The 24,937-nt window shown below is 40.1% G+C and overlaps 1 protein-coding gene across 1 annotated transcript in view; it reads right to left on the bottom strand.

Moving 5' to 3' along the window:
• Pth2r (parathyroid hormone 2 receptor) overlaps positions 1 to 19,475 on the bottom strand; it is a 77,912-nt gene extending 58,437 nt beyond the window's left edge. Inside the window, exons 1-2 of the mRNA XM_057761304.1 lie at positions 19,401 to 19,475; positions 4,028 to 4,130 (exon numbers count right to left, since the gene is read on the bottom strand). Of these exons, the coding sequence (XP_057617287.1) occupies positions 4,028 to 4,130; positions 19,401 to 19,475 (178 nt within the window). The remainder of the gene's footprint in view (positions 1 to 4,027; positions 4,131 to 19,400) is intronic.
• Between the last annotated feature and the right edge of the window lie 5,462 nt (positions 19,476 to 24,937).

Genomic DNA, 24,937 nt, shown 5'->3' on the forward strand with positions numbered 1-24,937 from the left:
TACGTTAGCTAGTAAATTCAAAATGTCAGTCTAATCTTTAACAACTTGAAAGTGCAGAATGTTTTACTTAATTTACACATAATAAAACATTTTCATTGAAAGGTAGCTCGAAGTTTGCCATATTTAATGCTATGTTATTTCTGTATGAAGGAAGATCTTAAAGCAAGAGTTCTCTTTTTAGTATTTACTCACGCACATGTGCACATATTCACAAATGTCAGGTGTTACACAAGTCAGTACATCCAGATACTGTGTTCTTGTATTTTATGTTTCTATAGTCTGTTACTGATTTATATTTACTAACCTTTGCTGCCCTAACCCTCTTCCTGAAGGCTTGTTTGATTGGATGGATGGATGGATGGATGGATGGATGGATGGATGGATGGATGGATGGATGGATTTCTTGCTCTATCCACCTAACTCCTACCCCTTTAATTTTAAAATGTGATGACTACGCACCCAGGAAACTTTCCCTAACCCCTTACTGACTGAGATGTTTGTAGTGGTTCCACAGTTGTGAACATCTCTGCTGTCAAAATTATGTACCATCCTGAAGGATGTCTACCACTCCCATGAAATCAAGTCCACAGAGCAAAGGAGTCTTGTAGAAGACAATAAATAAATACATAAATAAGACCTTGAGTTCTTCCTCATATCTCATATGGCACATAAGGAAACAACTCATATCTCATATGGCACATAAGGAAACAAGGCACCAATGTAGCAGCCCTGGTTCACCAACAAAGTCTGTAGGTATACAAATTAATAAACACAGACTATGGAAAAAGCATGTCTAGAAAAGCAAGAAGAGATTCAAAGGTTAAAAATACAAAATACTTAAAGTAGGATAGGAAGGTTTCTGAGCTTTTTAAAAGCTCAAAGCAATAAATTCATAAGCCAACTATAACACAATACTAAACAGTGACTTTGGGAACTAGAAAATACTTGGAAAAAATTACCAAGACAGCACAGGAAAACTAAGAAAAAGACTATAATTAAGGCATAAATCCAGAGAGGTGGTACTAGGCACTACCACATCTGTCTACAAGAAGCTCTAGGTGGTGCTGGACAGAATGGAGGAGGTGAAATTTTCAGAAACCAATAACTTTCTCCTCACCAAATCACCAAATACACCTGTGTTAATTTTTTCAGTGCTGTGGCAAAATACCGGAAAGCACCAGAACACATAGAGCAAGACAGGTCTATTTGGGCCCATGGCTTCAAATGTTCCAGTCCAAAATCCTTTGCTCTGTTGACTCCAGGTTTATAACGAAGCAGAATATCATGGCTGAGTAAAGAAGTAGAGAACATTTACCTCATAGAGGGGGTGGAGAAAGGGAAGATGTAAAACAGGAAAGGGGGAGGGTTGAGAGAGGGGGAAGAGGGAGATGGAGGACTCAAAGAAACACCAGTAATGTCCTGCTCCCTCCAGCTCAGCCCACCTCCTCAAGTTTCCCAAACCTATCAAAATAGTGCTACCAGATCAGAACCAAACCTTCCAGGGAGACACAGCAGAGCCAGATCTTAGTGACACAGATTCTCAGATGCAGAAACTCCAATGGTTTCCTACCTGGATACAGAGTAAAACTGAAAACATAAAGGTCAGAGGGAAGCTCTTTAAAAGACCCAGAGAGAAACAGATAACCAGCAAAGGCTGAAAGCTGATTCAGCAGCAGGAGCAACAGCATCTAGGATAAAAAATGAATGGTATGTTCAGGCACTAACAGATATATCTCAGTCAAGGATCATATATCCAAAATATGTATTAAGATTGCAACTAAAACTGCCATCTCCAAGCCAACAAAATCTCATAGCACAATAAGCACAATTCCAAGTAAATAAATATAAAAGAAACAAAAGATATATTTGAGGAAGATGGAAAAACTAAACAAAATTAAGGTCAAACTTAACTCCTATGTGACAATACCCTACAATCTGGAAACAATTAAAATACCCAAATCTGCTTTAGTAGTATGGAAAGAAGATATTATGATAAACTTTAAATTTTATTTCTTCTCCTTCTCCTTCTCCTTCTCCTTCTCCTTCTCCTTCTCCTTCTCCTTCTCCTTCTTCTTCTTCTTCTTCTCCTCCTCCTCCTCCTCCTCCTCCTCCTCCTCCTCCTTCTTCTTCTTCTTCTTCTTCTTCCTCTTCCTCCTCTTCCTCCTCCTCCTCCTCCTCCTCCTCCTCCTCCTCCTCCTCCTTCTTCTTCTTTTGGTTTTTCAAGCCAGGAGTTCTCTGTATATCTGTTTAATAATCCAGACTGTCCTGGAATTCACTCTGTAGATCAGGAGGGACTCGAACTTACAGATTTGCCTACCTCTGCCCCCAAATGCTGGAATTACCACCACCACCTAGCTTAACTTTCTCAATTAAATATAAACTTTTAATTCTATGGTAACCACTAAAGGAAGTAAGTATCCTATCAATTAGCTATAGATATTGGAACAGAGTAGAATAAAATAAGCAAAGGTGGGACTGGAGAGATGGCTTAGTGGTTTGCAGACTAAGACTGTGCTTTTGTTTCCCAGCCTCCCAGACCCAAATAATCACACAGAAACTATGTTAATTACAATACTGCTTGGCCAACAGCTCATGTATATTCTCAGCTAGCTCTTTCATCTTAAATTAACCCATTTCTTTTCATCTGTATATTGCCACGAGGCAATGGTTTACCAATAATGTTCTGGCATGGTATCTCTTTGACTCCACCTATTTTATATATATATATATATATTTGGATATACAAATATATATATTTGGATTTCCCACCTGGCTTTACTATGCTAAGCCATTGGACAAAGCAGCTTTATTCATCAACCAATAAAAGCAACACATATACAGAAGGATCTCCCACATCAGTGGTTCAGTTCTCAGCACCCATGTGGTGACTCACAGTCATCTATAACTTCTGTTCTAGGTGATCTGATGCCCTCCTCTAGACTCCACAGGCATATATGTGATGACATACACATACATGCAGGTAAAATACTCATACACATGAGATAAATATATCTAAACTTTAAAAAAAAAAAGCAAAAGTGCTTCAATCAATTCAAAATAAGATTAGAGAGGGAGAAATGGAAGGGACCTAAGAGAGTCCAAAAAAGATGGTATTCAAAGTCAAATGTTGTATGTTAGCACTCACAATTGAGAAAAACAGACTAAACTATTTGTTTGATACACAAATATTATTAGAATATCTAAACTAAACTTTGGATGCAAACTGTTTACATATTGATTTTTCTTGAACTCTACATTTTTCTCTGCTCCCCTCCCTGCCTTTCCCCCTCCCCTTCAACCCTCTCCCCACACTCTTTGATAAATCACCATCATGATAACTACATTCTCTGATCATAACAAATGTAAAAAATCAGTCACAATTCTTGAATATTTCAAACCAGTAAAAACAAATACTCATCTGCACACTATGTGAATGGAGTATATCCTTAATGACATTGTTCCATCCAATTAGTTGGGATTTAGAGGGCTCAGTAAATCAACTCCTACTTATGACCTGAATGTAGAAATATTTGAGAAATGACTTGAAAACTCAAGAAATAATTTCCTGAAAATTATTTTTATTTATTAATTTATTTAGAATAAAATTACCATTTTATTCTAAAAATTTTCTGTAGAAGATGGCTTACAGACTGGTTTGAACTGAGATCACAACCTGAGACTGTAAACAATATCCATAGGGACAGAGTCTACACCCTCTGAGCATACTGGACTGTCAATGGTAAGTCAACACACAGGCTCCTAACAACATGCAAGTCTACAGAGAGGCCAGATACACACATGCTCAACAGAGACTTCTGGACTCATGAATCAGACAAGTCACTTCTGCCATAGGAAAAGGAAAGTACATGTGGCAAAAAGTGGAAGAACTTTGTTCTCTCTACATGCCTTCCTCATGGAAACAAAGAATGTTTGACAAGATCTCCCTAGCACTTAGGTAGACTATTTGAAATTTTCATGAAGATAGGAGTGAAGAACACAAAGAAAGCACATGTCTTGGCATCATTACCTCCTTCTTGGAGTTGAGTGGTGATGTTGAGTTCACACTGCACTTTAGCTTTCATAACAAGAACGATCTGCTCTTCTAAAGTGATAATGCCATCAGAATCCAGCTGTGGAAGCAAATGAGACACCATCATTCCCCATCATCTTAAAAATAGTCTGCTACCAATCAAGCTATCTGAAACTGCCTCTTATCGGAATACATACAATATTGTGGTTTGAATATCCACTGGCCTCCATAGGCTCGTGAACAGAATATGTGGTCCCAGATGATGGTGCTACTTGGGGTCACCTTAGAAACCTAGAAGATTGAGTAAAGCTGAAAGAATTAGGTCACCCAGAGGTGGGTCCTTAGGAGTGGGCACTTCCTATCTCCTTCCCCACTTCCTATCTTCTCCCAGCTTCCTAGTTGGCCATGAAGTGAGTATCTCTACTCCACCACATGGCTGCACTGTTACACTGCTTTATGAGATTTCACAGGTGTCAAACAGCTATATAGACTGAATCACTGGAGACTGTGAGCCAAAATATCTGTCATTCCTTAAGTTTGTTTTTCAGGATTTGGTCACAGTGATAAAGGAAATATATATATAATCTTTTTGGATAATTTTAATTGTAGTACCAGAAAATGTAAGAAAATTCTAAATTGTGATTTAAGTAATTACACTAGAAATAGTGTAACTAGAAGAAACACTGAAAATGCCTAACATGTTATGAAGACACAATACATTACTAATTCTTTTACATTGTGGCAGTTCTGTTACATAGAAATAGAAGACTAAATTTAGCTCTACCAGAAAAATGATCAACAAAACTTGGGCATAACATGCAACATCTGACTTTGGGTTTATTTATCTATGAAAGAAAAAGGTTATTCTAAATTGTCTCCACTCATCTTGTTGCCTTAAAAACTGGGAAATTTGTAATGCTAAGATATTCACCCATATATCTATTATCCATTTGATCAGTATTTATTATTTTCACATAAAAATAATGTCATTTGTGAAGAAAAAAGAATATAGTACCAAGGACATTGAGCACACTTGTGCAAGCATTGTTCCTGACCTTAAAATGACATGAGAAATAATAGTGTCATTAAAACAGGAGCAATCTTTCTCCCCAGTCCCGATTACTCCAAAAGCAACAATTGTATCCACAACAAAGTGCCACATTTAGAAAAACGGATGATAGTCATTTGTTCTGGGCAAAAGATCATTTGTAATGTGAAATAAAACATTGAATTACAACGTCAGAGACTTAAGATCTAAGACAAACCCTGGTTTGATTGTGTGTGCTATCATGAGAGTTCATAAAGTTGCCACTGTAAATATGAATTCTTAATGTCATAATATTAAATTCTTTATGGTTACAATAATTACAATTCCCTGTGTATTCTATTTTCAAGTAGATATGATGCTATAAACTATATATATTCAAGAGGAAACACTCTGAAAATTTTAGGGCCAGTAGAATAGGCATAGAATAGAGATAGATAGACATAGAAATCAGTATAGGTTATAAATAATAGATAGATAGGTAGATAGATAGACAGACAGATAGATAGATAGACAGATAAAATTAAGACACTCCTGAGAGGTGCAGAGAAGAAAGCACACCAGGCCAGGACTTCAGATCCTGTACAATGACACAGTAGAAGACTACTTGCATTTTCTTTCTGACTCATACACTATAAGTATGCAGTTAAAGTAGTTGCAAATTCTGAAACACTAAGTAAGATAAATTGGCCTCAAGAAAAGATTCTGAACCCAAGGAAGGAAAAGGACAAGACAAGACAGAAAACTTAGAGACATTAATAGTCTGACCCCAGTCAATTAACAGCCAACTGTGGGAAATCTGAATGTACAGTCTAACAAGGCTGTTGTGGATACCTCAATGACCTTCTACAGTGATGTGAGAGAGAGGAAGAAAACAAACACTAGCCTTAACAGACTGCCTTTTTTACCCTCAACATCTGCGTGTCAATAAAGACCATGTTGGCAACCTAGGAGCAGGAAGCATTAAATGGAGTAAGAGGTGGGAGAGTAGAATACATAAAGAAATGTGAGGTACAATGACAAGCACTAAAGACACTTCAAAGTCATAGAAAAACCTAGGACTGCAGAAGCTTCCCTATATACAGCTTAAATGGAGTTACACTATCAAGGAGAAACAATGTCACTACTAGACACCACAGACCAAAATCCCAGTGCAGGAATGGGTTACCTCTTTTGGAACTGTTGACCAATAAGGGCCCATAGATTCCCAAATATTACAGGTTATTGCCAGTGCTCTTGGTTACCCTCCAAGCATTACAGTAAGTCCCTATTTTTGAAGACAGTATGTGGTCAAATATGAAGAAAGCAAACTGGAACTCACCTAAAAGTTCCATCCCTTCTGTCTTGTTCCATGGCTCTGGACAGTTCTGTGCACACTATCAGACTGTGAGCTACAATAATATCAGGCCTGTTAAGACATGCCCACTGGGACAATAGCGCTATCATGGGAGTCGCTAATCACTTTATGGTTGGATGAAACCCATACCTGACCCAACAGATGGGACAAAAAACCTGCTATTTTTAATCATAGGCCCTAGGGGAACACCTGCTATTATCATTCTCCAAAGGTCAGTGTTAAACTGACCTTTAATTCCTTATCATTGTAACTATAGATTAGTTCATCACTCAACCCTCATTACAGATGCTTCTGCTTGTAATAGATGGTGATTAACACAGAGGCCACAACTGGTCAAGATGTAGAGAAAGAGAGACTGTGAAATGCTCAGAACTAAGTGTAACATTTCTATCACACTCCCTCCTCTCAAAGCTCAGGGATCATTGCAGAAGAGGAAGTAGAAAGAGTGTAAGAGCCAGAGGCAGTGGATTACTACAAGTAAACAGTGTTTTTCAGACACAACTAGGCAGCTGCGCGTATAAACTCGGGTTAACAGTTTTTGACAGCGTGCACAAGATCTGTACAAGTTCAAACAAGAAGAAGTTGCAGCATGGTGAGCAGAGGGGGCTTCAGAGTCCCTCTCCTATCTGAGGACCTCCTAGCAATTGATAAATGGGAAAGAGAGAGTCAGTTCTCTTTAGTGGTATGACCCCTGGTAGGTTGGAGTGGTAATTTGAAAGAAAATGACCCCCAAAGAGAGCAGCACTGTTAGGAGGTTTGGTATTGTTGGGGCAGGTATGGTCTCACTAGAGAAAGTGTGTCTCTGTGGAAGTGGACTTTGAGGTCTCATATATGCTCAAGACAAACCCAGTGAGACAGTCTACTTCCTGTTGTATGCTATATATAGGATTCTCAGCTACTTCTCCAGCACCATGTCAACCTGCACACCACCAGGTCCCACCATAATGATAATGGATTGAAACTCTAAGCTGTAAGCAAGACACCCCATTTCAATGTTTTCCTTTATAAGAGTTGCCACGGTCATGGTGTCTATTCACAGCAAGAGAAACCCTAAGATGGTTGGCCATGTTCCACATACATCCAAGACTATAGGAGCTGTACAGATAGGATTTGTTGAGAATTAAAAAACAATTGGGTGGCTAGGGAATAATGTGGATCTGAAAGAAATTGAAGGAGGAAAGAATTAATCAACATACATTTATAAGACTCTCAAAAAATTAATTTAAAAATTAGGAAAAAAGGGGAAGAGCAGCAGAGGGCTCTTTCTTTTGTTAAGACTATCTTATGTGTCTTGAATGAATCCTGGTTGTAATATCTCATAATTTTGTTCTTACCATTTTTGTAAGCTGGATATAGAAGATATAGTTTTTCTTTAGTATTTTTTTCAAATTCAAGTAAGTTTTTTAAAAACTGTTTTTATTGAGTTATATTTTTTTTCAACTTCCTTCCCTTCCTCTCCCATCCCCTTCAACCCTCTCCCAAGGTCCCCATGCTCCCAATTTAATCAGGAGATACTGTATTTTTCTACTTTCCATGTAGATTAGGTCTATGTATGTCTCTCTTAGGGTCCTCTTTGTTGTCTAGGTTCTTTGGGATTGTGAACTGTAGACTGGTTTTTCTTTGCTTTATGTCTAAAAGCCACTTATGAGTGAGTACATATTATACGTGTCTTTCTGGGTCTGGGTTACCTCATTCAATATAAAGTTTTCTAGATCCATTTATTGGCCCGCAAATTTCAAGAAGTCATTTTCTTCTGCTTTGTAGTATTTCATTGTGTAAATATACCACATTTTCCTTATTCATTATTTGGTTGAGGGTCATTTATGTTGTTTCTATGTTCTGGCAATGATAAATAATGCTGCTATGAACATAGTTGAGCACATGTCCTTATGATATGTATGAATTAACATCCTTTGGGTATATACCTAAAAGTGGTATTGCTGGGTCTTGAGGAAGGTTGTTTCCTAATTTTCTGAGAAATCATCATACTGATATCCAAAGTGGCTGAACCAGTTTGCACTCCCTTTAGCAATGGAAGAGTGTTCCCTTTACCCCATATCCTTTCCAGCATAAGTTGTCATCAGTGTTTTTGATCTTGGCCATTCTTACAGGTGTAAAGAATCTCAGAGTTGTTTTGATTTGCATTTCTCTGATGGCTAAGGATGTTGAGCATTTCCCTAAGTGTCTTTCAGCCACTTTAGATTTATCTGTTCTCTGTTTAGGGCTGTACCCCATTTTTTTATTTAATTGTTTGTTCGTTTGATATGAATTTCTTGAGTTCTTTGTATATTTTGGCGATCAGCCCTCTGTCTAATGTAGGGTTGGTGAAGATCTTTTCCCATTCTTTGTGCTGCCATTTTGTCTGTTGACCATGTCATTTGCTTTACAGAAGCTTCTCAGTTTCAGGAGGTCCCATTTATGAATTGTTTCTCTCAGTGTCTGTACTGCTGGGGTTATATTTAGGAAGTGATCTCCTGTGCCAATGCATTCAAGTATACATCTCACTTTCTCTTCTATGAGGTTCAGTGTGGCTGGTTTTATGTTGAGGTCTTTGATCCATTTAGACTTAAGTTTTGTGTATAGTGATAGATATGGATCTATTTTCATTCTTCTACATGCAGATATCCAGTTATGCCAACACCATTTGTTGAATATGCTTTCTTTTTCCATTTTATATTTTTTGTTTCTTTGTCAAAAATCAGGAGTTTGTAGGTGTGTGGATTGATATCTGGGTCTTGATTCAGTTCCATTGTCTGTTTTTATGCCAATGCTAGGCTGCTTTCAGTACTGCATCTCTGTAGTAGAGTTTGTAGTCAGGGATTGTGATGCCTCCAGAAGTTCCTTTATTGTACAGGACTGTTTGGGCAATCCTGGGCTTTTTGCTTTTCCATATAAAGTTGAGTATTTTTCTTTCAAGGTCTATTAAGAATTTTGCTGGGATTTTGAGGGCATTGCATTGAATCTGTAGATTATTTTTGGTAAGATTGTTATTTTTACTATGTTAATTCTACCTACCTAAAAGTATGGGAGATCTTTGCATTTTCTGGTATCTTCTTCAATTTCTTTCTTTAAAGATTTAACGTTCTTGGCATACAGGTCTTTGCTTGTTTGGTTAGAGTTACTCCAAGTATTTTATGTTATTTGTGGCTATTGTGAAGGGTGATGTTTCTCTGATTTCTTTCTCAGCCCATTTATAATCTGTGTGAAGGAGGGCTACTGATATTTTGAGTTAATCTTGTATCCTGCTACATTATTTAAGGCGTTTATGAGTTGTAGAAAGGAAAGTATGTATTAGCTTAATATAAACATAGACAAATAGTAAATGGGGATGTAAACCATTTTTGTCTTGGACTCAAATTTAGACAAAAAAAATCTTTTTAGAACTAACATTGTACTGATAACCAAAGAAATCTGAGTCACCTTATATGTCAGAACTCAAAACCTCCTATTGTGGGAACAAATGAAATGCAGTGGCCAGCCACATGATTGCTGCAACCCGGTTACTTATGGAAGATGTGGGCTCCCAGGACAACTTCACAGTGTGCACTCTGTTATTTGGGGAGACTCCTGATATGCTCCATGACTACAGAGTTCATTCCATTTGGAAATGACAAGCAGACAAAAGTTACCTCTTTGAAAGCTGTGTTGGCCTAATTTGAGATGTGATAAACTGTCAGGAAGATCCGTTCCTCAGGCAGTTAGCAATCAGAATTTGAGGTTACAGAAAATCAGAACATGGACCAAATGATAGATGGGTACATAATAACATCAAAGGCCAGTGGCCAAGCCATTTGTAACTAATACCACCCCTGAAGCAACACATCTGCCACTAGAGCACAGCTGTGTCATCCTGGGAGAAAGTAGAGACTAGGAAAACCAGCAGGACTGATATCAGTCAGCAATGAGAAGGCCATTTCAAACAGAAGCCGTGATATTAAATCACTACTAGTAATATGATCACTAAACTATTAACTTGTAAACAACAACGGAAACTCCATACACCCACAGTAGTAACAACTGAGCGGACCAATTAAGAACATAAAGAAAACTTAAAATGATGACTTGTAAATTACATAGTCTTCTATAGCCTTTTATAAACGTGAACCCAGCAAGACTACAGAGGTTCCTCAAAGTGCTTGCTGGGCAATTGTGATGACTGGAGTTTGAATACCAGCACCCAAACAACAAGGGTAGTATCAATTCACAACTGTAACCCTACTTTGAGCAGAGAAGGAGGATCTCAGGGACTTGCTGGCTTTTGACCCAGAAGAAACAATGAAAGGCTTAGGTCCAAGAAAAAACCCTGCTTTAAATGAAAACATGTAGAGTCATAGAGACGGTCAACTTCCTTTCTGACATCTACAGGTATAGCCAGGGGCATTAATCCACACACACATGTAGGCATACACTCAACACAGATACACAGACACCGACACTCACACAGATATACACTACCAAATCACAGAAACACACACTCACAAAGTAAGCACATAAATCATTTTTAATGGCAAACGCAGGAGTTAAGCCTTAGTTTCCCCATTTTCCAACATAAAGATGTGACTATCAACCTTTGCGAGTGAAAGGGAAAAAGCCAAAGAGAAACACTTCTCAAAATAGGTTAGATGTCTGACACTTAACAATATTATGAGATATAAATGTAATTTGGGACAAGACACAAGACATGGTAACTTAAGAACAGGACATGGTCAGGCTCATTTCCCCTCCCACTGAACTATCATCACCCCAAGTTTGTTTTAGGCATTGACTCCAATTAAGAAGCATTTCTAAAACTGTTGAACAGGTTTTTGGGGAGGAACACGGTCCAGCATTCCATTTTGATCCCAGAAATTCTCACAGTCTAGAGCATGAGAGGCCCTTGGGGCACCCACTGGGTTGAACTGTTATGAGCTACCATTGTATTTTTGGTTGTGGAAGGTTCTCACTTTTCTAGGATCTATACAAAGAGCAAATATTATATTGTTTTTGAAGAGAAACTTGGCCAGTTGTATACTTAACCAGGTAACATGAAGAAAGTCCTTAGCAAGTCTATGGAATTTGTTAAGTAAAATAGGCTCACAGAGAATGAGAGACTATGAACCTAAGGTGCTGGAATTCAGTTTTATAATTTTCAGAGCATCCTTACTGTGTTTTCTGATAAACAAGATGGCTATAACTGTTTTCTGATTCTCTGATTTGTCTTCATGGTCAAAGAAGGAAGCTGATTTCATGGTTGGTTTTCGTAGAAACTTACTTGCCACAAGTTAGAATCACCTTGGTAGAGAGCCTGCTGTGAAGAATTGTCCTGAGAGCCTTAACTGATGTGAGAAGCTGCACCCCAACTGTGAGCGGCACCTCCTGGTAGCAGATATGAAGTAATGGCAGAAGGACAGTTCCTAACTGACCTTCTGACCTTGCTTGCCCTTCTCTCTGGCAGTTCTGATGCTGCTGATAATTCCTTTGCTGATATCAGAACTAGTGTTTCCAGGCTTCCTTTGTAAAGTAAGGACCAAAGGATTCCCCATGAACCTTTTGGTTTTCAACACCATATCACCATATGCTGAGGCTCTTAGCCTCAAGAACCAAGCAAGGACAAGGTTCTCAGCCTCTCATCTATTGCTGCTATTTTAGCATAAGATGAGGTTTAGAAAAATCTTTAATAAATATATGCATTCATGCCATTGGTTCTGTTCCTCTAGAAAATCCTCACTAACACACATATTAATCAAATACTCTTACTAATATACACTTTATAATAGTCATAGGTGATATGGCTAACGGATCTGATTGCTATCAGAAAGAAATCAGGTTCTAGAGCTATCATAAGGAATAAAAGGGGAGCATGGCAGATAGAGGGAATGGCCCCACCAATTAATTCTCCCTCCTGCCAATTCAAAAGCCTGCAGCAGCACCTAATCTCAGCCAATCACTTTTTATTGAAAAGAGCTTGGCTAATCCAGTCAGGAGAAAAATACTTTTATTTTCTTCTTGTTTGTACATTTTCAAATCAAGACTCTCGCATTCTGTGCATAAATGATATTATTACCACTGTTTCACAGTGGGGGGAAAGAGACTCAAAAGAGAATAAATGAAGTGCCACTTTAAATAAAAAATAAAGACTAACCCAAAGAGGTGACAAAAGGGGGAAAGACTGGAGAAGAAGAGGCATTCCGTGTTCTCGCAATTGACCACACAACTAAAGCCAGAGGCAGGAAAATAAACAGGATGTTAGAGATTTAGTCACAAGGATTTGAGAAAAGTGCTAAGAAGTTAAAAATGACTTGATGCATTGCAAAGAAAAAACAAAGTCTAGCTCCCTTCCATCCCTTTGCCTCTGGGCTACTGGAGCTGAAGAGATGGCCCAGAGTTAGTGCATCCAATAAGAACTCCACAGAAATCCATCCTATCAGGGACATAAGATTTCTTTGTACTTTTCACTAGAAGACAAATGACAAGAGCCCTGGCTGTCAGCAGGAGGGGAAAAACTATCCTCTGCACAATGGGGCAATAATCAACAGTCAAATTTCAGTCTGCTAAAACAAAGAGTGCCCTAGCTGCCCATGACCCAGGACTGTCCCCATAGCTCTGTCTACTGGTGCTGGCTCTGTGGTACTTCTGTCTCTTAGGACTGCCCTGAGAGACTGGGGTGCACAGTGTATAGCGACTACATGAGTTGATTTGCCGGTCCACTTTCTCCCTTACTTTGCACTCACAATTCTCTATCCCCACATATATCTCTGTGAAACACGCCCTTTTATCTGTACACGTTTACACAGCATGCATTAGTACTGTGCATTATACGTGTGTGTAAGTGGAGTTTTCTCATTATCCCATGACTTCTCTGTCACATCTCATCATGCTGGCAAGAGCATATTTAACCCATCGCTTTTTGCTGTGCACAGTATCCCGTTATGAACACTCACATTGTGCCCATGTCTATAGCCGCACAGACCTGCTTTGGTCCTCATTATAGACAAAGGTGAGAAATTCTATGGGCTACCTCTCAGGGGAGAGCATTACTGAGCCAAGGGGGTGTGTGCACACAATGTAGCTGAGGGGTGCCACCTGACATCCACAAAAAGGGCCCCAGCAGGGGATGAAAGCTCTGAAGCCAAAGGGCAAATCATAGTTCTTTAATGGCAGCTATCTGCATTTGTACATTCTCTGACATCTCAGCCCACTTTCTCCATCTATAAAAATGTAAGTAATGACAGTGCTTATCCCATGGAGTTATTGTGGGAATTAAATGGGACACTAAAGTGCTCAGCGCATTATTGTGTGTCTAGTCAGCAAATAAGTGGAGTCACAGGTTATCTTTTTTTACCATCCACTAAGATGTTTGACCTTTCAGAAGACTGGATCTTCAGAATAGGTCTGTAGCGCTCACAGACCCCTGCCTCACTGCACAAAGAGGGACAATAAAAGCAGAGAGAACTAGGTCTGTACACAGGATTTACTGAAGATGGAGTGTGATCTGAGTGCGTGACCCAGGTTCCTGAAGCTGTTCTTCCCCTTGCTACATAAGGCCCACAGCAGCGCTATCACTCTGTTCACAGTGGCAGCAAGAAAGCAGAATCTGCCCACTGGCCTCAGCTTGCATCAGGCATCACACAGGCTTTATATACTCCCATCCACAGCATGAGCTCCTGGGAGTTTTTCCAGACACCGTGATCTTTTATATCACGCTTCCCAGAATCCACACTGTGCATCAGTCTATGGGCAGAGGCTACTTTTTCATTCCTGGCCACCCAGACCCGAAATAACCTCACAGGAAATGTATTAATTGAAACACTGCTTAGCCAATCACATAAGCATATTGCTAGCTAGCTTTTACATCTTAAATTAACCCATCTCTATTAATCTTGTGGCCTACCAGTAAGGTTCTGTCCAGCATCTGTCTCCTGTGGCACCTATGGCTTCTCTCTGACTCTGCTTATTCTCTCTCTACATCTATCTGCTTGGAATTCCCTCGCCTTATTCTACTCTGCAATAGGCTCAAAGCAGCTTTATTCATTAACCGATGGTATTCACAGTTTACATAGGGGAATCGCACATCACCTCCCCTTTCCTGTCTAAATAAAAAGGAAGGTTTTAACTTTAACATAGCAAGATTACATACAACAACACAGTTATCAAGCGAGAATTATAGTTATAATATTTATACCTACTTTATCTTTTATCATAACTAAGGAAAACTATAACTATCTGTTCTTCAACTCCATCAAAGACCCCAGAAGGATAAAATATTACATAAGTTAACAGGAAGTGCATTGTAAGCAACTTCCAAAACTCTAAAATTGACAGAGACATCTTGCTGCCTGGACAGTCACCCAAAGATCTTCTGCAACATTGGGGTACCCAATCTTCAGCCTATAGGCCCATAGTATCTGGCAGACTTTTCAATGAAGCAGTAAATTCCAAAGAAAGTTCCACCTGTATTGGCAGTTTGTCAGTCTTTCATCTTGTTCTGAAGAATGCCTGGGCAGACTCTTTCATGAAGCAGGAACCCCAAAGAAGTGTCTCACCTTTAGTCAAGTTCAGCAGTCATTTTTCTGTGGGTCTGTTCATATAACATAACATCAAGCAGTCCAGGCAAGAGCAGTTTCTTGCCCAAATGGCTAGCAAATTCCATAAGAACTCTCTTGGATACCCATCATCCTCTTAAAGTAGATTGGTGGTGCCAGGAGCAGATGTGTCTCATTGTCATAAAAAGTCCCCAGTTCTTAAAACATTTTAAATGTTATATTCTGTTAGTCTTTGAAAGGTTTGAAGAATGCCTATGCATCTGAAATACATCTCTGTACATCTAGAAAACCTAATTAGCATGACTAGATGCTTGATTATTTTAGATTATCTATTAACCTGTATTTCTTAATTATACATTATATTTCTAAATTAGCTTCACAAACACAATGCCTTAATCAAGAGCAGGAATGAATATATATATATATATGTATGTATATATATATATTCATATCTATTTATATATTCAAAATACACAGTGATACTGGGTTATATATATTATTGTATTTTCTATATTTACATGGCTTTTTTTATTCCTTTAATCTATGACTGTCTGTACTCTGTCCCTTTAAAGATTTTGTTTTTTTAACTATTTACTTCTTTTTATAACTATTCCTTCTCTCTCCCAAGCCTATGTATATTTATCCAACACTATGACCCATTTAGAGGTCTTTTCCATCTGGATTTGTCTTTATTGCATGGGTATCTGTAATTATTTTTTGACTAGTAGCACTAAGTGGGCATGGCTAGAAACAACTCCATGCACTGCCTATTAACATGGTAGAGGCATGTTCACTGCCTCTGGGAGCCATGCACATTGCCCAGCTCCAGGGTCACAGCAGGTCTGTATCATCATTAAGCAATTTGTAACATGCTGCTCACAGACCCCATTTAAGTGCTTAGCCTCCTGAAAGAGCCAGAGCTGTTCCCACAACTAGCATGAACCAGGAAGCCACCATTTTGAAACCATGTGGGGTTTTTTTGTTTATTTGTTTTTGTTTCTGTTTTTGTTTTGATGCTAATGCTAAATTAGGAAGACCTCTCTTAAAACAGTTGTGACACCCCTGTTCGTCACCAGCAAACAGAGCCCATCCAGGAAAAAAAAAAAAAGTGGCTACCAAGAAGCCATGCTTAACTATGTTCTTCTGTGTCTAGAATTCCTTTCCAAGCTTTCTCAGGTTTTACGTGAATGTAGTCAGCCACACGTTGGCATCAGAGGCTGTTTGTTTATTCCTAGCAACTCAGACCCAAAATAACCTCACAAAAACTGTATTAATTAAAACACCGCCTGGCCAATCATTTAAGCATATTGCTAGCTAGCCCTTATTAATCTGTGTATCACCAAGTAGTTGTGGCCTACCGGTAAGGTTCTGTCCAGTGTCCAGCATCTGTCTCCTGCATCACCTACATGCCTTCTCTCTGACTCTGCCTACTCTCTCTATATATCTATCTGCTTGGAATTCCTACTTTGCCCTATTCTGGGCTGCAATAGGCCCAAAGTAGCTTTATTCATTAACCAATGATATTCACCGCATACAGAGGGAAATCCCACATCACCAGTCTGCTCTACAGTCAGCACCACAGGTCTTAACTCTCTCCTGTTCCATGTCCTTTCATTTTTCATGGGCATTCCCCACTCCCTCAACAAACCTCTTACCCCCTTATCTCTGACTAAGTCTGTCTACAGGGAGACCCACTAGCACAGTAGAGAAACGTATATGGTGGCACTTGCTATCATGTGATCATCTGGTTTTAAGTCATGCACTGCTGCACTCCGCAATGACATCCAAGTTATGAGTGCATGAGTCTTTTTTTTTATTTTTATTCTTTTTTAATTAAAATTTCCACCTGCTCCCCGTTTCCCATTTCCCTCCCCTTCTCCCAAATATTGCCCCCTCCCCCCAGTCCCCTCCCTCTATCCCCACTCCTCTTCTCCTCCCCCCACACCATTCCCCCTCCCTCTCGATATTGAAGAGCAGTCCAAATTCTCTGCCCTGCGGGAAGACGAAGGTCTTCTATCTATGTCCAGTGCATGAGTCTTAAATTGTGCCTTGAGGCAAGACTACTTCTTTACAAAAATGACAGCTATCTTTACAAAAATCAATGACCACTGATCCATGTTATCTATTTTGTGATGTGATCAAATGTCAATTGACAATTAAACATTTATTCTATACTAGTCTATTCTACTTAAATCAGTCTTCTTTGGTGTTTTCTCAATATTTTATAATTTTTAAATATAGGTATAGCTCTGAATATATTCATCACTTACTTAGCACTCCAAAGATAAATCAAGACAGATGCATTTTTTTCACAAATACCTTGTCTCTTACTCTTTAGCTAATAGAATCAGTAGGTAACATTTGGTTAAATAATGCCTACAATGCGTTTCAGCTCTATTATTATTCCTATTAACTAATGAAATTTCAGAATGTATAATATCCATAAACTAATACAATAAGTCAAGAATTATAGAATTTAAAAAAAAAGTCCAATATAACTCTAAGACAAAAAACTGAAGGTCAGAGGATGTATTAATATGTAAAGGTAACTTATTCAAGCCTACAGTTTTTCTTTTAAGATTAAAAATGTAGTATGTAGCCGGGGGTGTTGGTGCACGCCTTTAATCCCAGCACTTGGGAGGCAGAGGCAGGCGTATCTCTGTAAGTTCGAGGCCAGCCTGGTCTACAAAGGGAGTTCCAGGACAGGCTTCAAAGCTACAGAGAAACCCTGTCTTGAAAAACAAACAAACAAAAAAATGTAGTATGTAATATGTCATCATACTGTAGGTTTATGAATCCCTATATACACACACAGAGAAGAAAAAAGGGTAAGAAAAGAGAGAGAGAAAAAAATCAGTGTTAAAAAAAATAATTCCCAATCAGGAGGAATTTCAACACCCAAAGCCATCTGGCAATATCTGCAAATGTTTACTGCTGTCCGAGTGAAAGCCAGAGGGAGGCCACTGGCCTCTAGTGGGCAGAGGAAGAGCCTCTGCAGAATGTCCTATACCACAAGAGACAGTCCAAAGGAAACAGGAACATCACCGAAACAGGCAGAGGTGCTCAAACCGAGGTTCTACTTGTTTTATTGAGAGCAAAAGGCAAATGAAATATTCTGCTTATGATTTCACAGTGATTCATTTCTTTATTGAACTAAATAATATCTCTCATTTCTTGAGAGAAGAAACTTAGAACACTGAGTACAAGAAAGGGTCAGAGTAGATCTGCCCCTTAGACAAAAAGATAGTGGTTTTGAATTTTATCCAAATATCTTATTGGACAGGAATGTAGGAGGCACCTTAGAGGTCACAAAGTCCTATAACTCTAATGGAAATTTACGATCCAGTCTAGAAGGCTTTCCCCCAGACACCCGTAGTTCTTCCGTTCGTTTGGAGGCTTCTTTCAAACTTAAAAGAACCTATTTTTAAGTACCCATTGAATGACACTATTTGGTTTTGTTGTTGCTGCTGTTTTGTTTTGTTTTGTTTTTAAACATAATAAGTCTCCATGAAACGTTCTGATTATGCGAGGCAAAGGATAGTATTTTTCAGGACTCGTATTTTCTAGAAATACCTTCTGATTTTATGTGGCTATGACTATGGCAGATTAGTTATTTTTAACTGTATCTTCTGAATTATTAAAATTTAAGCTGATCATTTAAAAGTCAAAGACATCATTCAAAGTACCACAGGAACGTATTCATGGGTGCATTTAACTGCCGAAGGAAACGTTTAAAAATAAATAAATAAATAAATAAATAAATAAATAATAAAAATTAAAAAAAAAACCCTATTGTATCTTTATTTGATGATCAACGTGCGCCCTCTACCGAATCGGAGAGATATAATCTCGGATCTGTTATAATTCTCGGGACTCAACCGGGAGAACACCACTGCAAGCATCTTTCTAGTTAGTTCATCTGAAAAAAATAAAACTGTGAACCCTATATATACTTTGACTAAAAAAATAAGTGAGGATGAACTGTTCCTTGCACTACATTAAAGAGCCCCATTATGAGAGATCTCCCAGAAAATCCCCAAACGACAATGACAATAGGAAAATTACAAGACCACCGCTACTCAACCCAAGAACCGAGTGGTATTTGTATTAGGTCTAGTTCCTTTGCTCCTGTATCAGAGAAAGAGAGTTACACTTTTACACTGTACCATTGATCCTAGAAGTTTTAAGCTCTCAAACACGATGGTGAATTAACAACAGACGAAAATTCACTGAGGTGGTTAAAACAAATATCCCGGGAATTCCGTGGAAGAACAAAGTTCTTCCCGTTCCAGCTGTGCATTCCCCGATCCCAAACGCTGGTAAAACGCCCGGAGCCCGGGACCTCCCGCCTAAAAACGATGCTAGTGAGAGGCGCGGTAAGATAGATGCTGGAGAGGGGCTTGCATAGCGGGTTGAAGAAGCAGTCGCCAGTACCCCAGTTCTTACCTGCGCTCCGACCAGGAGACAGCTGCGGAGAATCAGCCATCCACAAACGTAGGGTAAAGCCTCCAGCCAGGCCATGTCCAGAGCCGCCCAAGGCACAAGCAGCGTCTGGGTCCCAGACTTGACTACTTGGCCAGTGCTAGGGAAACTTGTGATGGGGAGTGAGGCACAGTTGGGCAGCTGGAGCGCGGGAGCCACCGGCTGGGAGTCTCAGGTCTGGCCGCCTGCACCCCTAAGTCTGAGAACCCGGATTCCGGGTGTATCAGCTCCAGGTGGTCCCGCCTTCCACAGTGCACAGCCTCGGGAGGCGGCGGAGGATGCAGGCGCGTCCTTTGCCTGTCACTGAGTCCGCAACCCAGGAGCCCCAGACCAAGAGATTCCCCAGGCAGGGCTGCGGCCACACTAGACTCCCGCTGTGTATGCTTCTCTGTAGTGGGTTCTGAGTCCCCACGCAATCTGTGGGGACGCCTTGAGTCCTAAGAGGAGTAGCCCAAACTTTCCTCCTTCCCAAACGCGTGCTGACCATCCACCACCATGAAACCAGTGTGACAAAGTCTTCCGGGGGATGGGGGTGGGGCTGTAGGGTCGGTCTCTGTAGCTGTCCACTGCACAATCTACATACAACCCCCTGAAGACCGCTGATTCTTTTTCTCTTCACTACAGTGATATTTCCTGGGTAGGAAGGAATAGAAGCGGACAGGTATGTAAGGAGTGTGTGAGTGTGTGTGTGTGTGTGTTCCACAATAATTACTAATGAAAAATAGAATTTGGGATATAAAAGGTCATGAGACCTTCAGTCCTGAGAAAGCTCACAGTCCCAAAGGAAATTATCTGGTTACTTCTGGCAGCGTTTTTGCTGTGCTGCTTTTTGAGTTTGTTGGGTTTTGTCTTTTAGTTATCCGTGAAGACACATTCTGACCAGCATCAGGACCTACCGGTGCAGTAAAATGCATGTTTCTTCCCTTCAGAGTCACTGAAACACCCCTATGATTGTCCTCAAATGGGGAGTTTTGTGTAGATCATAGAGGATTGTCTTCAGTCGTTTAAACGCAGTTCTTAAAAAGGTGTGCTCAAAATGGAGGCTTAGCCGGGCGGTGGTGGCGCACGCCTTTAATCCCAGCACTCGGGAGGCAGAGGCAGGCAGATCTCTGTGAGTTCGAGACCAGCCTGGTCTACAGAGCTAGTTCCAGGACAGGCTCCAAAACCACAGAGAAACCCTGTCTCGAAAAACCAAAAAAAAAATAAAAAAATAAAAAATAAAAAAAAATAAAAAAATGGAGGCTTATTACAAATACTCGAACACCATTAGCCTCTTGCTAACCCTTCTCTCACTTGGTCTGATAGTAATTTTTAGAGAAGCAAAAATTTATTTCTACTGTTCTGGGGAGTCGATGGTCTGGCAGAGTGGGTTCTGACTGCCAGTTCTCACTATAACCTCACATGGCAGAAACTGTGAGGGCATCTCCCAGATTCCCTCATTAGAGCACTGCTATTTATGAGACCAGGATGGAAGCACCTCAGCCCCACTTCCTGGAGTTAGGTTGCAAGAGTATGGATTCTGGGGGAACATACGTGTTCTGTCTATCGGTATTCTCTTTGGGAAAGTTGAGCTTAAAATAGCGCCTCCTCTAAGGGAGAAGCTCATAACTGTTGCAGGCGGACTTTCTTTGGACCTCCAACTCCCAAACAATGACAGGAAGACTTTCATGAATTGTGAAAGCTTGGCCTTAACTCGGACTTCTTCCCAACTAGTTCTCAAAACTTTAACCTATTTATATTAGCAGGTCTCACTTCCTCTGTGTCCGGCTGGCAAATGCTCTGCCTCTCAGACTCTTCCCTTAATGTTCCTCACTCTCCCTGGAAGTCCAGCCTATTCTCTCCTGCCTGGCTGTTGGCCATTTAGCTTTTTATTAAACCAATCAGAAGGTGCCTTAGTTGAGACACATCTTCACAGTGTATAAAAAGATTATTCCACAACACAGTGTGCTTATTATGGTTAGTATTGCTGCTGCTTCTGATGCTGCTGCTGCTGATGGGCCGGAGGCGGGGGGGGGGGGGAATAATTGTGGTTGATACACCTCAATGGCAAAGGGCTGTGGTGAACAGAATACTGTCTATATTAGAATATGCTCTCTAAATGTGACTTGTACAACTTTATTCTCACCTTAACTTTTAATGTTTTGATCAATGCCAAAAGTTTCTCCTTTTAACGTATCTAAATCTATCCAAGTTTGTCTCACAATGCTGTGGATCAAATCATGGCCTCCACGTGTAAGGTGAGACTCTACCACTGAGCTAACTCAGCATTTCATATAGTTTCTCCTTTTGATTTCCAGCCAAGATATTGTATACTGGCATTTGCATAAACTAAAAAAGTTATAATCTTTTCATCAATCATCATTTCTCATTCTCTTGTTAATGTTCATAATTTTAATGTTTAAAGTATCTATTTAAATGGCAATTTGACAGTTTCTCTAAGTACCTAGTAAGATCCCCACTATCCTACATTGGACACCAAAAAACTGTCAACATAAAAAAGAAACACTTTTGAAATAACAAAATTATTTCTCATTAATCAAAATACAAGGGACACCCCCCTCCCAATTAAACTGGAGGAATGGGAAACATGGTCCTCTGTGAGAAACTTCATAAATCATAAAATAAAATATGTCTCTAAATATTCAGGTGACAAACGAGCAGGACGCCCCCCCCCAGAAGATTCGGGGACTGTCTTCAGTAAAGCAGGTTTCCTGTAAGGTAAGCTACCAACCTCTGTTAAGCTCCTGGGGCAATGGGAACCAGAGTCCATCGAGTCTACTGTACATTTACTTATGGACACAGCAAATGCCGAGGCAGATACATAGGCCAATACGCACAGCTTTGGCTTCTTGATTGACAGCACTACCTCTCTTCATAAATCAGGATATTCCAAGCAGCAAATTTCAAATAGTTGGAGGATCTTAAGTATAAAAATGGCCAAATTAGTCAATCAGTATAGCATCTATTGTTCATGTATGTGTGTATGTATATTCATGTATGCAAGGATGGATCTGTGTGTGTGTATGTGTGTGTGCGTGTTTCTTGTTCTGTTTTGTTTGAAACAAAGTCTCTTATTAGCCTGGAACTCCCCAAATAGGCCAAGCTGACTGACCAACCAGTCCTAAGGTCTCATGTGTCTTCAATCTCCCAAGTACTGGGATTACAAGTATGTACCATCTCTCCCAGACTTTTTTATTTCAGCAATCACAGTTTCCTCTCCCTCCCTCCTCTCTTCCCAGTCCTTTCCCTTTTAATCCCCATCGACTCCTCCCCTTTTCTCCCCAGAAAAGGGCAAGCCTCCCATGGATATCAACCAGCTATGGTATATCAATTGCCCTGAGACTAGATGCCTCTCTTCTATCAAGGCCAAATAAGGCAACCCAGTAGGAGGAAAAGGTACCAAGAGTAAGCAACAGAGTCAGATACAGCCCCTACTCCCACTGTTAGTAGTCCCACAAGAAGACTAAGTCACAAAACTGTAACATACGTGCTGTGCAGAGGGCCTAGGTCAGGCCCATACACACTCCCGGGTGGGCTGTTCAATCTCTTCTATGCGCCAAGGCTAACTGATTCTGTGGGTTTTCTGACGGTGTCCTTGATCCCTCTGGCTCCCACAATCCCTCTTCCCCTTCTTCCACAGGATTCTCCCATCTCTGCCTAATGTTTACTATGGATCTTTGCATCTGCTTCCATCAGTTTCTGAGTGAAGCTTTTCTGATGACAACTGGGACAGGCAGCAATCTCTAAGTACAGCAGAATGTCCCCTCATTGACTGTTTTTGCCAGTCATGTTTGGTTCTATCTGAGGTCTCTTAGTTGTGTAGCCTCAAAAGGGATAAGATCAAAAGCACAAGTGATGTGAAGCAAAGGGAACACTCCTACATTGCTGATGGGAGTATAAACTTCTTCAGCCACTTAAAAAAAAAGAGGAACATGGGATGTACTCACTCATATTTGGTTTCTAGCCATGAATAGGGGACGTTGAGCCATTATGCGTGATCCTAGAGAAGCTAATTAAGAAGGTAAACCCAAAGAAAAACATTTAGGTGTTGAAAGGAGACAGAGACAAAGACCCACATTGGAGCACCGGACTGAAATCTCAAGGTCCAAATCATGAGCAGGAGACAGAGCACGAGCAAGGAACTCAGGACCGCGAGGGGTGCACCCACACACTGAGACAATGGGGATGTTCTATCAGGAACTCACCAAGGCCAGCTGGCCTGGGTCTGAAAAAGCATGGGATAAAACCGGACTTGCTGAACATAATGGACAATGAGGACTACTGAGAACTCAAGAACAATGGCAATGGGTTTTTGATCCTACTGCACGTACTGGCTTTGTGGGAGCCTAGGCAGTTTGGATGCTCACCTTACTAGACCTGTGTGGAGGTGGGTGGTCCTTGGACTTCCCACAGGGCAGGGAACCCGGATTACTCTTAGGGATGATGAGGGAGGGGGACTTGATGGGGGATGGAGAGGGAAATAGGAGGTGGTGGCGGGGAGAAGGCAGAAATCTTTAATAAATAAATAAATAAATGAAAATAGATCCATATCTATCACCATGCACAAAACTCAAGTCCAAATGGATTAAAGACCTCAATATTAGTCTGAACACACTGAACCTGATAGAAGAAAAAGTGGGAAGTACTCTACAGCATATGGGTACAGGAGATCACTTCCTACGTTTATCCCCAGCAGCACAGACATTAAGGACAACATTGAATAAATGGGACCTCCTGAAACTGAGTAGCTTCTGTAAAGCAAAGGACACTGTCACTAAGACAAAAAGGCAACCCACTGACTGGGAGAAGATCTTCACCAACCCTGCAACAGACAAAGGTCTGATCTCCAAAATATATAAAGAACTCAAGAAACTAGACTTTAAAATGCTAATGAACCCAATAAAAAAAATGGGGCACTGATCTGAACAGAGAATTCTCAACAGAAGAAATTCAAATGGCCAAAAGACACTTAAGGTCATGCTCAACCTCCTTAGCGATAAGGGAAATGCAAATTAAAACAACTTTGAGATACCATCTTACACCTGTCAGAATGGCTAAAATCAAAAACACCAATGATAGTCTTTGCTGGCGAGGTTGTGGAGAAAGAGGCACACTCATTCATTGCTGGTGGGAATGCAAACTTGTGCAACCACTTTGGAAATCAGTGTGGCGATTTCTCAGGAAATTTGGGATCAACCTACCCCAAGATCCAGTAATACCACTATTGGGAATATACCCAAGAGATACCCCATCAAATGACAAAAGTATCTGTTCAACTATGTTCATAGCAGCATTGTTTGTAATAGCCAAAACCTGGAAACAACCTAGATGCCCTTCAATGGAGGAATGGATGAAGAAAGTGTGGAATATATACATATTAGAGTACTACTCAGCAGTAAAAAACAATGACTTCTCGAATTTTGAGTGCAAATGGATGGAAATAGAAAACACTATCCTGAGTGAGGTATCCCAGACCCAAAAAGAGGAACATGGGATGTACT

This window comes from Chionomys nivalis, chromosome 2 (genome assembly GCF_950005125.1).
Source record: "Chionomys nivalis chromosome 2, mChiNiv1.1, whole genome shotgun sequence".
Taxonomy (NCBI): Eukaryota; Metazoa; Chordata; class Mammalia; order Rodentia; family Cricetidae; genus Chionomys; species Chionomys nivalis.